This window comes from Dermacentor albipictus, unplaced genomic scaffold (genome assembly GCF_038994185.2).
Source record: "Dermacentor albipictus isolate Rhodes 1998 colony unplaced genomic scaffold, USDA_Dalb.pri_finalv2 scaffold_27, whole genome shotgun sequence".
Classification (NCBI taxonomy): Eukaryota; Metazoa; Arthropoda; class Arachnida; order Ixodida; family Ixodidae; genus Dermacentor; species Dermacentor albipictus.
In genome coordinates, this window is record NW_027225581.1 from 619,190 (window position 1) to 635,180 (window position 15,991).

At 43.5% G+C, this 15,991-nt stretch overlaps 1 protein-coding gene across 1 annotated transcript; it reads right to left on the reverse strand.

Annotated features, from left to right (window-relative positions):
• Positions 1-557: 557 nt before the first annotated feature.
• On the reverse strand, positions 558-11,650 carry LOC139052587 (alpha-(1,3)-fucosyltransferase C-like). Its single transcript, XM_070529669.1, has 3 exons — positions 11,515-11,650; positions 795-1,725; positions 558-738 (listed from the first exon to the last, which is right to left on the reverse strand). Exons 1-3 carry the CDS (start codon positions 11,574-11,576, stop codon positions 565-567), a joined length of 1,167 nt encoding a protein of 388 aa, XP_070385770.1. The 5' UTR covers positions 11,577-11,650; the 3' UTR covers positions 558-564.
• Positions 11,651-15,991: the final 4,341 nt, after the last annotated feature.

Here is a 15,991-nt window from a genome sequence, read left to right on the forward strand (position 1 = left end):
TCAGCAAGGGGGTCGCGGGATCGACTCCCGGCCAAGGCGGCCGCATTTCGATGGGGGCGAAATGCGAAAACACCCATGTACTTAGATTTAGGTGCAGGTTAAAGATCCCCAGGTGGTCGAAATTTCCTGAGTCCTCCACTACGGCGTGCCTCATAATGAGAAAGTGGTTTTGGCGCGTAAAAAGCCATAATTTATATATTTTTATATGGGTGCACCAAACGCTCCGGCTGCCTATTTGTTGTAGTAATTCAAATACTGTATTATTCTACCAAACCTCTACCCAGAGTAACATACAAATACTAATCACGCAAGACAATTCTCGTGCATCATCCCAAATTCCATCAGCTGTTATACGTGTACTATATCAGGGGTGTTTTTCTTGGGATATGAGTCTTTAATAAACTTAAAACTGGGAGACATACTTTGTGAAAGGGATATGGTTAGCTTTCTTGGGAATGGCCACTGGTGAAAAAATATTCGAAAATACAAGAAAAATATTTTTACAACAAAAGTGAGACAGCAAGCTAATGTTGAACAGTACAATATGACCGAACGCAATGATTGTTAGTCGGTGCACTTGGTGCCATTGTTCCACCAGTGACTGATGTTCTTGTACACTGATTCTTGGACAAATTCCTCACCGTACAGCTCATTGCAGACTCCGCAGAAGTCGTCGTAGTTGTGCATAACCACCTCGTAGTCCCTTTTCCAGCTAAGAGACTGGCTGTACACAAATCGCTAGCCGCCTTCATCATAAAAGCGACCACATTGTAGGGCTCCGCATACTAGTCCACATTAACGACGGAACCCTGTGGTGCAACCATGCTGCAGTTTGCAGCGCCCTTCACTACTGGAACCACTTCGTAGCGGAGGAACCGGCAAAGAGGCATCGTCACGTAGTACACGCACAAATCCCTCTCGAAGACAAGCACGAAGAAGTACTTGTTCGCCAGCATCTCATAGCACTCTTCGTCGTCTCCGTAGGACGTCGTGCGGAAGCTCATGTTGCCACACTTTCCGTACACGTCGACGAAAACGTGCTTCTTCAACTCTTCCACGTACTTGGCAGCGGCCCCGTCACACGACGTCGGGAACCAGGCCACCATGCGGCTCTTGCTCCTCCAACGCTTCTCGAGCTTCCCGACGTGTAGAGAAGAGGGGAGCGACTCGCTCCTGCGGACCACTCTGCCGAAGGCGTTCATGATGTCTGAGTCCCGCTGGTACGTCATGCTCCAGTTGAAAGCGGTGTTGACTTCCTTAAGCCTATCTTGAATGCTGTCCTTAGGACTCTCCATTGTCCAGAAAACCCACTTCTGGAATGCACACCGTCCCGGCGGAAAGGGCGAACCACCAATTTTCTGTATGTACATGACGACCGCGTCGCTACAGTGAAGTTGCTGCCGGTTGTAGGTGACGTAGCATGGCCGCGTGCAGCCTTCGTATCGCACTTCGAAGTTGTTTACCCGTTCAACAACGGGTGACTTGAACCACACGAGGATTCGTGGTACATCGCCCTTCACGCCGTCATAGTCCTTGCGCTGCGGCCATGGTACCCAGCTGGCGTAGGTTTGCCGCCAAGGCAGCATCTCGTAGTTGTCGACGATGTCTTCTGGAAGCATGGATCCGCACTCTTGGCCCTTGTAGAGATATAGAAACCCCGGAGGCAGCCGGCTCGCGGCGACTGCCAGAAGCACCTGCCATCTGAGGTTGCGAAACGGGGTAGTTCTGTTCGGGAATGAGAGAGCAGTGGACGTGTGAATTGCAATAATGAACAAGGGTTGAATGCCTTTCTCATCTAGAAAATTTCAAAACTTTTCTGCACAGTACGTTACCACGTTCGCCCTACTGCAATGTTTTAACTGGCACACGCACTCTTTTGTCGCGCTTCGCGAGTTACGCAGTCACGAAAATGACCGTCGCATCAAATATGTAGCGTTGTGGAGTCGTCAACAAGCCAATCAGGCTGAACCACAGAGCGCTGTATTATGCTTCCGCTTTCAAGACTACGCGTGAAGTAAACAGGATGTCTGATCGAACGCATATAGTTTCCGACATGCACCAGCTTGGGCGCGGTACAAACTCACCACTCGCGTCCTATTATTGGTAGAACACGATCGACTTTTAAAGTTCCTCATCGCGTTTAGTTTGATCCCGATAGTACTTATGTATCATCAGTTTTATTGGCATTCGCCTCTGGTTATGTTTTAAATTTTCTAGCCAGAAAGGAGTATCGCGTATGCTGTACTCGCCTTGACCTAAACTGCCGCGAACATGTTTGCCCCTAGAGCAGACACTTGTCTGATCGAGACAAATTCGTGTAAGTTTAAGTGGTCTGACGAATACGAGTAATCTGACAGAAACATGGATCAACATCCGTCCAGAAGGAGAGAGCGTCAAGTTTCGTTTTTTCCTAACCTGTTTTTTGGTTAACGTTTTGTATGGTCTGAAAGTACACAAGTGAACGTACTAATTAAAAGAGTACCTGGGCTATTTAAAGAAGAAAAATTCCGCTACTACTCTGAACACGGAGAAATCAACCTACATGATGCCTAGCAAGGCCATGCTTAAATTATACTCTCTGATAAGGGTGTATACCACAGATTAGCTGCGAGTTTGTGTAAACCACACATAAGGCGTGAATTTCCTTGAAGAAGATTGTTAAATCGATGACTAAATGGTGTTGAACGCATTTATACACAGATCCGAGTACAAGAACGCGTATATGCCTGTGCATTGAGCAATGGGTTTATGTATTGCATTTTTGATGCTAAAGCATTATATGTCCCTCGAGGCAGAAAAGGCGGCGTTCTCCGCAATAGGTAATACCAAAAATAAATGTGACCTTACCAGCGACGTCTATGACATCAGCGGTAATACAGAAGCGAGTATATAGAATAACAACGTATTTATTAGTAATTATGGATAATTATTGTGAAAAAAGTGAATCAGGGTGGAAAAATTGGATTATGCTTTGTATAAATTATAGCATAGTGGAATAATGTGAAATTAATATTTTATTATCACTATAAATTGTGTGGGTACAAAATATAGCAAGATTGACTAGGGCAGGTGAAAATAGTTCAGTAGGACATCTTGCTGGGCGAAGCCCTTGTTCCGTCTGTGCTTACTTCTTTGCACCAAAGCGTTAATATTGATCGTCTACTCGGCAGATGAAGATATAATTGTGAAGAACATGTGACAATGCATGACGTCACGCATCATCATCACGTGATAGTTGAAACTATACATCCGTGAGGTCATTAAGCTTTCGCATTTAAGGCGAAAGTCAATTTTTTCTAGGATTCTGGTGTTACGGGTATGATGGCCACTCCAGAATGTATCATCCAGGAAAAGTACACTCTATCACTTACAATTTCATCGATTATTATTATATTTCGTGGTTGTAGTATTATTACAAGGCAATTAAACACTTGCATTGTAATATTACTGCAACCACAAATTACAGTAGACAAACCACAGTAGCAGAAAGAAAACACGCGAGCTACTTGCACAATTCTGCAGCAATATTGCGGTGCCCTTAATAGACCAACAAAAAGTAGCGAAAGTTAAGAAGCTGTCTAGATACATTGCTGAATAAACTGGGACATCAAACAACAACAAACTGGGCATCAACATTTGCTTTGGCTCGCGAAACCATAAAGAATATATATATAGTGATGATGTAAGGCTGGAAGTTCTCAAACTCCTCCGGAATCTCCACTCACCCTGCCCAAGTTATTCAGAGCTTTACTAAGCTACTTTTGTGCTTCCTATGCACATCCTCACAGTTTGTAATGCTCAGATGATTTGTGTGCTGTACCCATAGTAATGCGGCACAGACAACGTCCCCCCCCCCCCCCCAAAAAAAAAAATTCTCGGCACGATACGTAGTAGCAACTACCAGCTCACCGCTCTAGCTAGAGACCACTACGATATAGCAGCAAACAGGCGGCCATGCTGGCAAGCAAAGTTGTCAGAATAAACGGGTGGCGGCTGATATTTCCTTTATAACTGGACTGAGTTCAGCGCGCGGCAGGGAGGGAAGGCGGAAGCTGCTCCATCATCGCATTCGCTGCGCTCGCTACAAGAAATGCGTTGTCTCGTTATCCACTGGGTTCGCGTCTAGCATTGTGCGAAATAATTTCCAATGTTTCATTTGTTTTCTGCGCGATGTACAGAAAGATGTGTCCCGTGAGTTGTGTTTTAACCGTGCCCCACCTCAAAGCAAAGCGTTGGCACACACTGAAAGATGGATCCACGGAGGGCGAAATAATCAGTTGCAACGTGCCCGGTGTCGGCGGTCGTTGGTACTGCCACAATGGAAATTTTCAGGCAAGTGCCCGTTTAAGTGGCATTTCTTTGATGCGTTACGTATTATTGTTGGCTGTGTGTGTGTGCGTGCGTGTGTGTGTGTGTGTGCCTGCGTGTATGTGTGTGTGTGTGTGTGTGTGTTTGTGTGCGTGTGCGTGCGTGCGTGCGTGCGTGCGCGTAGATGCCGGTCTGTTCATGCCACCATGTTTGCGTGTGTCTAGTGCGTACGTGTTTTTGTGAGCGTGTTTCGGTGTATTCGCGTGCGTGTGTGCGCGTGCTTGTGTGTGGGTCGTTTCGCGTGCGTGCACGTGTTTGCATGTCTGCATGCGTGTATGTGTCCTTGTTACTGTTTATCAGTGTGCGCGTGCGTGCTTGTTTGTTGGCGTTTTGTGAGTGCGCGTATTTCTGTGTGCATGGGAGTGCATTTTGCTTGCGTGCGTATGTATTGCTTACGGTGGGCAAAGTTTTACTCACAAGAAAGCTTTTCGAAATTGGCGCAGCGGCTAAGCCCACCCTGAAATCCGAGTTTTGTTTCGAGCCACCGTGGACAACTACATAATGAGTTGCCGTTTCTCGGGAGGACGAGTGGGAAGGCGTCAGGTGTAAGCTTCCTCCTTTTTCCTCTTCTACCCTGATGAATCCAGGTGCTTGATTGCTGTTTTGAAATAAGCATTACATCAACAGCATAGATAAATGAATGAGTAATATGGTAGTGTTTTACGATTACAGTAATTGGGCTCTTAAAGACGTGGGTTTTCCATTAGCCCACATTTCCGTTGGTAGACAGCTGTTTAAATTGTGATGGTAGCTTATTCGAGATGTTCCGCGTGCATATCATTTCATTTCAAGAGCTTTAAGGAATTTAAAATATCAAGTTCTGTGCTTTAGAACTGTCATAAACAAGCTTTAGTTCTCTCTAGGCACTTTGCACGCCCTTCGAGAGTTGTCGCCTATAGCCCTATTGGAATTCGTAACTACAGTTTGAGGCAATGTGGAAGCTCCAAGACATGCCCTGCCATCTATTGGAGAAAGTGTTGGAGCAGGCTGAACGGGTAGGTTGAGAAGTCTGCGGTTGGTCACACAAAGGCTTTTTATGCTTTAATAGCAGGAGTGTCAAAGCATAAAAACACATGTGTGTCAAGCGTGGTAGATGGTGTGTGTGTGTGTGTGCGCGCGCGTGCGTGCGTGCGTGCGTGTGTGTGTGTGTGTGTGTGTGTGTGTGTGTGTGTGTGTGAATTCTCTCCTCAAAAGAGAGAACGTGTGTAAGTGCGCTGCTAAACAGCACTTTCATCATCATCATCATCATCATCATCATCATCATCAGCCTAGTTACGCCCACTGCAGGGCAAAGGCCTCTCCCATACTTCTCCAACAACCCCGGTCATGTACTAATTGTGGCCATGCCGTCCCTGCAAACTTCTTAATCTCATCCGCCCACCTAACTTTCTGCCGCCCCCTGCTACGCTTCCCTTCCCTTGGGATCCAGTCCGTAACCCTTAATGACCATCGGTTATCCTCCCTCCTCATTACGTGCCCTGCCCATGCCCATTTCTTTTTCTTAATTTCAACTAAGATGTCATTAACTCGCGTTTGTTCCCTCACCCAATCTGCTCTTTTCTTATCCCTTAACGTTACACCTATCATTCTTCTTTCCATAGCTCGTTGCGTCGTCCACAATTTGAGTAGAACCCTTTTCGTAAGCCTCCAGGTTTCTGCCCCGTAGGTGAGTACCGGTAAGACGCAGCTATTATACACTTTCCTCTTGAGGGATAATGGCAACCTGCTGTTCATGATCTGAGAATGCCTGCCAAACCCACCCCAGCCCATTCTTATTCTTCTGAATATTTCTGTCTCATGATCCGGATCTGCCGTCACTACCTGCCCTAAGTAGATGTATTCCCTTACTACTTCCAGTGTCTCGCTGCCTATTATAAATTGCTGTTCTCTTCCGAGACTGTTAAACATTACTTTAGTTTTCTGCAGATTAATCTTTAAACCCACTCTTCTGCTTTGCCTCTCCAGGTCAGTGAGCATGCATTGCAATTGGTCCCCTGAGTTACTAAGCAAGGCAATATCATCAGCGAATCGTAAGTTACTAAGGTATTCTCCATTAACTTTTATCCCCAATTCTTCCCAATCCAGGTCTCTGAATACCTCCTGTAAACACGCTGTGAATAGCATTGGAGAGATCGTATCTCCCTGTCTCACGCCTTTATTTACTGGGATTTTGTTGCTTTCTTTATTAAGGACTACGGTGGCTGTAGAGCCGCTATAGGTATCTTTCAGGATTTTTATATATGGCTCGTCTACACCCTGATTCCGTAATGCCTCCATGACTGCTGAGGTTTCGACAGAATCAAACGCTTTCTCGTAATCAATGAAAGCTATATATAAAGGTTGGTTATATTCCGCACATTTCTCTGCCACCTGAATAATAGTGTGAATATGATCTATTGTTGAGTAGCCTTTACGGAATCCTGCCTGGTCCTTTGGTTGACAGAAGTCTAAGGTGTTCCTGATTCTATTTGCGATTACCTTAGTAAATACTTTGTAGACAACGGACAGTAAGCTGATCTGTCTATAATTTTTCAAGTCTTTGGCGTCCCCTTTCTTATGGATTAGGATTATGTTAGCGTTCTTCCAAGATTCCGGTACGCTCGAGGTCATGAGGCATGGCGTATACAGGGTGGCCAGTTTTTCTAGAACAATCTGCCCACCATCCTTCAACAAATCTGCTGTCACCTGATCCTCCCCAGCTGCCTTCCCCCTTTGCATATCTCCTAAGGCTTTCTTTACTTCTTCCGGCGTTACCTTTGGGATTTCGAATTCCTCTAGACTATTTTCTCTTCCATTATCGTCGTGGGTGCCACTGGTACTGTATAAATCTCTATAGAACTCCTCAGCCACTTGAACTATCTCATCCATATTAGTGATGATATTGCCGGCTTTGTCTCTTAACGCATACATCTGATTCTTGCCAATTCCTAGTTTCTTCTTCACTGTTTTCAACAACAAGCGTTTTCATCAACAAGCGTAAGACAGCTGACATCAGGAAGTATAATATGGAAAGAATTGAACATGAATTGAACATGCTCTCAGAAACGGAGGAAGCCTAAAAACAGTGAAGAAGAAACAACACTTTGTAATGCGGTAAAAGTGGTTTAACGTGGATTAGGGACCCCAAAGTGTCGCAACGTCATGCTAAAGCATTTCCCTCGAATTTTGCAGTATATTGCGGCTGATTTTCTTTTTTGCTCACTGGTGCTGTTTGCCAAGGATTTGCAAGAAAACAATTATCAAATAAATTTGACATAATAAACTATGCAAAGTACGCTGGCACAGTGATGACAGCCGCACATGAGCATACAAATATGCAGCTGTGTGACAATTTTAATACTTAACTTGAAGATCAGGAAGGAGGCTTGCTTCTTTTTCAGTAAGCAACACGAAGCCCATATTTTGGCTTTTCTCATGCAAACCAAAACGAGGCTCATTACCAGTGATCTTGCGTTTTGTTCTTATAGTATTTGTTTATCTTGAACATAAAGCGTTGTTTCTGGCAGGTCATCCAGATGATACCAGCAGTTTCACGATTCCCAACCTTGTTGCCCTCCATCAAGCAAGCCACTTTCGTTCGCCTTCAGACAGATGGTTGAGATCTTGTTTGACGCAGTTGTGAATACAACATTGTAAGCAGATATAGACGTGTACATTAATATAATGAGTCAAGTTGTAACTGTGAGGCTCCTTGGTGGCCTAAGCTTGATATCATGTGCAGTTGTGTGTGGTTTTAAATATTGCCGATGATGAATCCCAAACCGCAAGTATAACTGCTGATCCAACGTGTACACTTGAAATTTCTAGATGGCCTATCATAATGAGCATTTTCCTTTGTACATCAATTGTCATAGATTGTGGAATTGCAGCACAATATGCTGTAATATGCGTTTGGTGCCAATTTCGTATGATCTTCATTCTACCAATTTATTCGCAAGAACGGAATATTTGTTTACCATCTGCAATGAGCTCGGTATATGCTCATCATATTAAACTTCTCTAGCTTTAATTTATTCCCAAAAAATTCTCACAACCTCAAAATTTCGGCTGTCTTCATTTTGAATACTGTATCAAAATCAAAAGTTGCCTGATTACAATCTACATGGCAAGGTAATTCAAGAAATTACAAGAAACCACAACCTGTCGTCGGCGTTAAAAATGTTTCAGCTTGCAATGCGCCTATTTCTTGTACTGAGCTGGCTGCTCATGAAAATTAAAAGCACATTTCATTTACAGCAAACAGTTTTGCAGCAAATAGCGGTCCTATCATTGTCTCTAAGCACAACCTTTCCTCATATGCTTCAGGAAAATGTATTTTACTTAATTTGAGACAATTCCTAAAAAATGACTGTTTGATAATTTTGAGACTACACAAAGTGTTCATTGGAGCTATACAGTTTTCAGACATGACCGTCTTGATTCTATCCATTCAACAGAAGACAAAAAAGATGCGCAGGAGCACTCATTCAATAAAATACAATGTTTGTCGTCATTTTCCAAGTGGCAAAATGTACTTTGAAGCGAGAGAGGGTGGGTAGCCAATTTACACCTATTGCGACTCATGTGGGTAGTCGCAACACACGATTATGAATGGTTGTGACTCTGCGGTCCAATGAGTATTGAGCTCATGTATACAATCTACCCCCCCCCCCCCGCAGTGAGGGAGAAAAGAGCAATAGGTGCTGGGCGGTAACGATAATGGTTTTCATCATCAGCCTGGTTACGCCCACTGCAGGGCACAAGCCTCTCACAGACTTCTCCAACTACCCAGGTCATTTACTAATTGGGGCCATGTTGTCCGTGCAAATATCTTTATCTCATCCGCGCATCTAACTTTCTGCCACCACCTGCTACGCTTCCCTTCCCTTGGAATCCAGTCTATAACCCTTAATGACCATTGGTTATCTTCCCTCCTCACTACATGCCCTGCTCATGCCCATTTCTGTTTCTCGATTTCAACTAAGATATCATTAACTCACGTTTGTTCCCTCACTCAATCTGCTCTCTTCTATTCCCTTAACGTTAAAGCCATCATTCTTATTTATATAGCTCATTGCGTCGTCCTCAACTTCAGTAGATCCCTTTTCGTAAGCTCCCAGGTCTCTGCCCCGTATGTTAGTACTGGTGAGACACAGCTGTTATACACTTTTCTCTTAAGGGATAATGGCAAATTGCTGTTGATGATTTGGGAATGCACGCCAAACGCAACCCAGCCCATTCTTGTTCTTCTCATTATTTCAGTCGTGTAATCCAGATCCGGGGTCACCAACTGCCCTAAGTAGATGTATGCCATTGCCATTTCCACTGTTTCACCACCTATCGCAAACAACTGTTTTCTTCCGAGACTGCTAAACATTACTTCAGTCTTGTGCAGAATATTTTTAGACCCAACTTTATGCTCTGACAGTCCAGGTAAGTGAGCGTGCATTGCAATTGGTTCCCTGAATTAATAAGCAAGGCAACGTCATCGGCGAAACACAAATTACTAAGGTAATTACTCATGTCCCCAATTCTTCCCACTCCAGGTTCCTGAAAACCTCTTGTAAACACGCTGGGAATAGCATTACAGATATCGTATCTCCATGCCTGACGCCCTTCTTTATTGGGATGCCTTTGCTTTCTTTGTGGAGTACTACGGTGGCTGTGGAACCGATATATATGTTTTTCAGTATTTTTACATATGGCTCGTATACACATTGATTCCGTTATGCCTGCATGACTGCTGAGGCTTCGACTGAATCAAACGATTACTCGTAATCAATGAAAGCTATATATAGGAGTGGTTATATTTCGCACATTTCTACATCACCTGATTGATAGCGTGAATATGGTCTATTGTTCAGTAGCCTTTACTGAATCCTGCCTGGTTCTTTGGTTGACAGAAATCCAAGGTGTTCTTGACTTTATTTGCGATTACCTTAGTATATACTTTGTAGGCAACGCACAGTAAGCTGATCGGTCTATAATTTATCAAGTGTGGCGTCCTTTTTCTTATGGATTAAGATTATGTTGCCATTCTTCCAAGATTCCGGTACGGTCGAAGTCATGAGGCATTGCGTATGCATGGTGGCCAATTTTTCTAGAACAATCTGCTCACCATCCTTCAACAAATCTGGTGTTACCTGATCCTCCTCAGCTGCCTTCCCCTTTTGCATAGCTCCCACGGCTTTGTTTACTTCTTCCGGCGTTGCTTGTGGGATGTTAAACTCCTCTAGACCATTCCCTCTTCCATTACCGTCCTGGGTTTCACTGTTACTATATAAATCTCTACGGATCTGCTCAACCACTTGAACTATCTTTTCCATATTAATAATAATATTGTTGACTGTTATATTTAGAGTTTCTTCTTCGCTGCTTTTAGCTTTCCTCCACTCCCGAGAGCATGCTCAATTCTATCCATATTATACTTCCTTATGTCAGCTCTCTTACGCTTGTTGATTAACTTGGAAAGTTCTGCCAGTTCTATTCTAGCTGTAGGGTTAGAAGCTTTCATACATTTGCGTTTCTTAATGAGATCCTTCATCTCATGCGCTGGCTTACCGGTATCCTCTCTAGTGAAGTTACCATGGACTTCTATTGCATACTCCTTAATGATTCTCATAACATTATCGTTCATTACTTCAACACTAAGGTCCTCTTCATGAGTTAAAGCCGAATACCTGTTCTGTAGCTTGATCCAGAAATACTGTATTTTCCCTCTTACGGCTAACTCATTGATCAGCTTCTTATATAACAGTTTCTTACGTTCCCTCCTCAAGTCTAGGCTATTTCGAGATCTTACTATCCTATGGTCACTGCAGCGTACCTTGCCGAGCACCTCTACATGTTGCATGATGCCAAGGTTAGCGCAGAGTATGAGGTCTTTTTCATTTCTAGTCCCGCCATTTGGGCTCCTCCACGTCCACTTTTGGTTATCCCGCTTCGGAAGAAGGTATTTATTATCCTCAAGTTATTCCGTTCTGCAAACTCTACTAATCAGACACTAAAAGGGCCTAAGCTAGAATATGCATCACCTATATGGGACTCCATGCAACACACTTCAATTGAGGCTATAGAATCTGTTCAGAATCGCTCAGTTCGCTTAATCTTTTCGAATTATTCTCGCACAGCTAGTGTTTCTATAATGAAATGGAAAACTTGACCTACCTAATCTTGATGTTCGTAGAAAAACTGCACGCCTTAGTTTTTTCCAGAGCATTTTCTCTCATAACCAGACACTGAAGCAGAATGTTTTTTCGTCAATCCCATCAAGCATATCACATGTTGATCATCCGCACAAAGTAGCCATCCCTATTTGCAAAACGAATGCGCTCTTTAATTTTTTCTTACCCAACACTAGCGCAGGGTTGAACTACCTTCCACCCCCTATTGCCTGCGTTGAAAGTACGCCATCTTTCTGGACAGTCATACCCAAGTTTATCATCGAACGGCATCGGCAGCATTTTCGCATGTACTCTGTGTATATTCTTCTTTTTCACCCCCCTCCCCCCTTTTGTAACGCCGCGGTTGGCCCTAAGGGCACTGCAATAAACAAGTAAGCTTGTTTTACTACCTTTCGGCAGCTGCCAAAGCATCCCTTCCAGGCAGGTTGCCGCCCGTTTCCCACGTCTGTGGAACACGTGACAAGCCTACCAGAACGTCTGGTTTACGCAGAGGCCGGAGGACGGCGAAAGAAGTTTGTCTTAGTGTTGTTCCGGAAAGGGTTTGCTTTCTCCATAAAAGAGGCAAGTTTGGGGCTGTTTTTCTTAGAAACAAACTAATTACCTGTGTGAATTTTGATAATAAATACTTTATAACAGAACTTGTTGCTCCGATAGTTGGTTGACGACTTAAAAACAAAGGATTCGGTGCTACGCAGTCGAGCACACAGTGAGACATATATGTCGCTTGTGCCTCACTTCCTCGTCTTCTTAGTGCCGTAACTTTTGTTTTTAAGGCATAAGGTGATCCGGAAACCGTGATCTTGCTAAGGAATTTCATTCACAAGAGGCGACCAGGAGGAGCAAAATCATTTTATGCACTGTTGAGAAAAAGTGCGCAGAAATTCTAATGCAGCTGCTTAATTATGCGTAAGTATACCACCAACTTTCAGTTTACCCACCACGAAATTTCAGTTCGGCCACATCTAAATCTCAAGTTGGAGTACCCCCACATTTCATGTTAGCCTACCACATATTTCTAGTTGGCCCACTCGCGAATTCCAAGTTAGCCCCCTCCCAAACTTCAGTCGGCCCACCCCCAAATTGCAGGTGGTCCACTCTCAAATTACCACTTGGCCCACACCCAAAATTCAATTGGCCCACCCTAAAATTGGAAGTTTTCATTATTCAAGGTCATTTGGTCGAAGAGGCGTACATTACTAGCACGAGAAATCAAAACAGTTACTCAAATGGTTAACAAAAATTCGATAAATAATTTACCGATTACTTTACGGCACTTACTGCAATTTATTAATTGTAGCTGGAGTGCTTGCAAAACGTTTCCATTTGAAATTAATTTCCAAGATGGCACCAGTTTCGAGATATTACTTCCCCAAGTGTAGAATGAAATACATGGGTGTTCCATTTAATTCTCTTGTTCAATGCATACAAAAGAGTTTTGTTTAAAAAGTAAGTGGAACACTGCATTTTTAGGGTAAGTTAATTGCGTAAGTCTCCAAGCTGGCGTCATTCTGGAAATTCATTACGAGTGAATACGCCTTGCAAACTCGCAGGTTATAATACGTAAATTTCAATGTGTGCCGTAAAGTAACAATTCTTAGCATAAATAATGTATTTTTGTTACTTAGTTGAGTACGTGTAAGTAAAGTTTGTTTATCTGAATGACTCGGCTGAAGGACCAGGATTCCGTTACCTGCAGCAGGCTATTTTAGCAGTTCCATAGAACTGAACAAGGGTCCCTCTGTATATGCGTGCATGTCGTTTACATCCTTCTTAAACGTTACAAGACACCCTTAGTTCCAATGAGAGGGTGCTAACGACGCAAGGAGCCTACTGAAATGGTGTAGTATAGCAAAATAGTGGCAAACACTCTTAGAAATATTTACACCCTTTGGGGCTTATCTTGTCCCACAACAATAATCGTCATCTATCTTGCCCGAGTTTCCTTTCTTGAAAACTTGGCGCACGCTACTTTCCTTTCGAGAAGCTGCGTCACCCTGATAACGCGCATGCCGTTCGTGACTGGGAAGTACCGGGCTCGCAGCGTTAAAGAAAGGAAACGCGGGCAAGACAGATGACGATTATTGTTGTGGGACAAGATACGCCCCAAAGGGGGTAAATATTTCTAAGAGTGACGGGTCGCTAAGGGGTGTGAAAAGGGTGTGAAATCTTCATACCCCATTTTAAACCCTTACGGTTGTAAAACCTTCTGCAGTGTAGGGCTGCTGTTGTGAAATAAGCGTTTCTCGAACAGCATAAATAGGTGAATAAGGAATCTGGTTATGTAATCTGGTATTCTGATAATGATTTCGATCTGAAGTTCTTGGAGTTCCTATTGGCTCACATTCGCGTTGAAATGTAAAAGTGCATATAGAGGCTGCTGCCGCCGAAATGGAAACACTCACTTATCCCGTGCATTCGGGGCAAGTTTAAAAGCCCTTGGTCGTCAAAGTTGATCCGCAGCTCCCCGCAACGGCGTGTCTCATAATGAAAACGTTGTTCTGACTCGTAAAATACCAGAATTCAGGTAGACTCCTGCCTAAATTGTGAATAGCTGGTTATTTAGGATGGTATGCATATATGCCAGTTGGTGTCGGGTGCGTTTAACAATTTGGACATAATATGAAAATATTAAGTGCTAGGCCTTAGGTCTCTCAGGATGCTTTGCAGGCATTTCGAGAATTGTCCCCCATAGCCCTAGTACAATTTGTAAAAACGGAATTTGTAAGAATGCCCTGGCTCTCGAGAATGAGTTTGAGTGAGATGGAGATTCATATTGAGAAGGTTGCACTTAGTCACTAATTCTTTTCATGCTTTAGCAGTAGGAGTGTTGAAGTGCAATCAAGGCGCATGTGTCAAAACTGTTGGCAGCGAGCCATGTTGTACTAGCGCATATATGTGTGCGTGTGCAGAGAAACACTTTGCTCCTGAAGGTAGGACTTGTTTCAGGTACAGTGCTGAGCAACACTTTGCCATGTGGTGAACGTGGTTTAAATAATACATTTGAGACCCCCCAAAGTTTTGATGCTATACTAATGCATTTCTCTCACATTCACCCCTAAATGGCCGCTCAATTATTTTACTCCCTGGCGCTGTTTGGCCAGCATTGAAAAGAAAACACAATAACCAAAGAATTTGTTTGATTCGCACCAGTTATTGCCAGCATAGCAGTGCAAGCCACTAGTGTCAATAGGTGCAGATTTGCAATATGGCACTAAGGTTAGTCATGGCATATGTATATAACTTAAGTTCTTAAAAAATCTTTGCAGCCACTTTCACAACTGGTAATGAAGGTACAGATCCCTATAAGAAATAATAACCTATGAAAATCACGCTGGCACAGCATTCGCAACAGCGTATGAGCTTTGAAACGTACAGCTGTGAGGAAAGTTTCATGCAATGAGCTTCAGCTACATCATCAGTGGTACGAGGCTTCCTTGTTTCTGTAAGCTGCAATGCGTTCATATATGTTTTTCTCTTGCAAGCCAACATTAGCCTTATTGCCAGTGATTATATCTAATTGTGATAGCATTTGTCTATCTGAAACTTAAATCACGCTTTCTCGCAAGTCATGCAGGTGAAAGAAGCAGTCTCGAAATCCCCAGCCTTCGTGCTTTCCATCAGTTAGCCATCGGGGGCGAGCCATTTATGTTTACCTTCGGACTAGTAATTGATCTCACGTTCAACGCAGTTGTGAAGACAACATTGTAAGGCACATTAGGCAGGCAGTCTAATATATTAAGCCAAGTCTGTTTAAAACTGTGAGGCTTCTTTGGCGACCATGGGTTGATATTATGTGCAGTGGTGTTCAATCTTTAGAGATTGCCAATAGCACAGGGCACACTGCGGGTATGACTGCTGGTCTAAAGTATACACTTGCAATTTTATTAGGGCTTTTCGCAATGAAAGTTTTCCTTTGTTGAAGGATATTGGTAGATGTGGCATTGCAGCATTATATTCTGTATTGCGCATTTAGTGCTAATTTCGCAAGACCTTTAGCATGCCAGTTTATTTCTTCGAAAGGAATATTTTTATCATCTGCAATCGGCTTCTTTATTTGTTTACTGCATCATACTCCTATACATTTTCATAACCTTAAAATTTGAGCTGTTTACTTTTGTTTGAGTACAGTATAAAAATGATAAATACGCCAGAGTACAATATATTTTATTTTGGTGAAAAATGCAGCAGCGGACACGCCCAGCTCGCGCGTCTTGTTTCCGCCTGTGATTGGTTGGGTGCCTCGTAACGTCAACTCTAGTAACGGAACGCTGCCGCTACACATAAGCGCGGTGCCAGGTAGTTTGGTGCTGTTTTTCTGAGATGGTAATGGAAAATTTAGAGAGACTGCATTTTTCTGAGGAGTTCGGCGTTACTCCCTACATGTACGAGCTGATTGCGAAGAGCCGGCCTCTCGAAGAAGCAAACGATGCTGGTGCGAGCAATGCTTTCGACGCGAACGA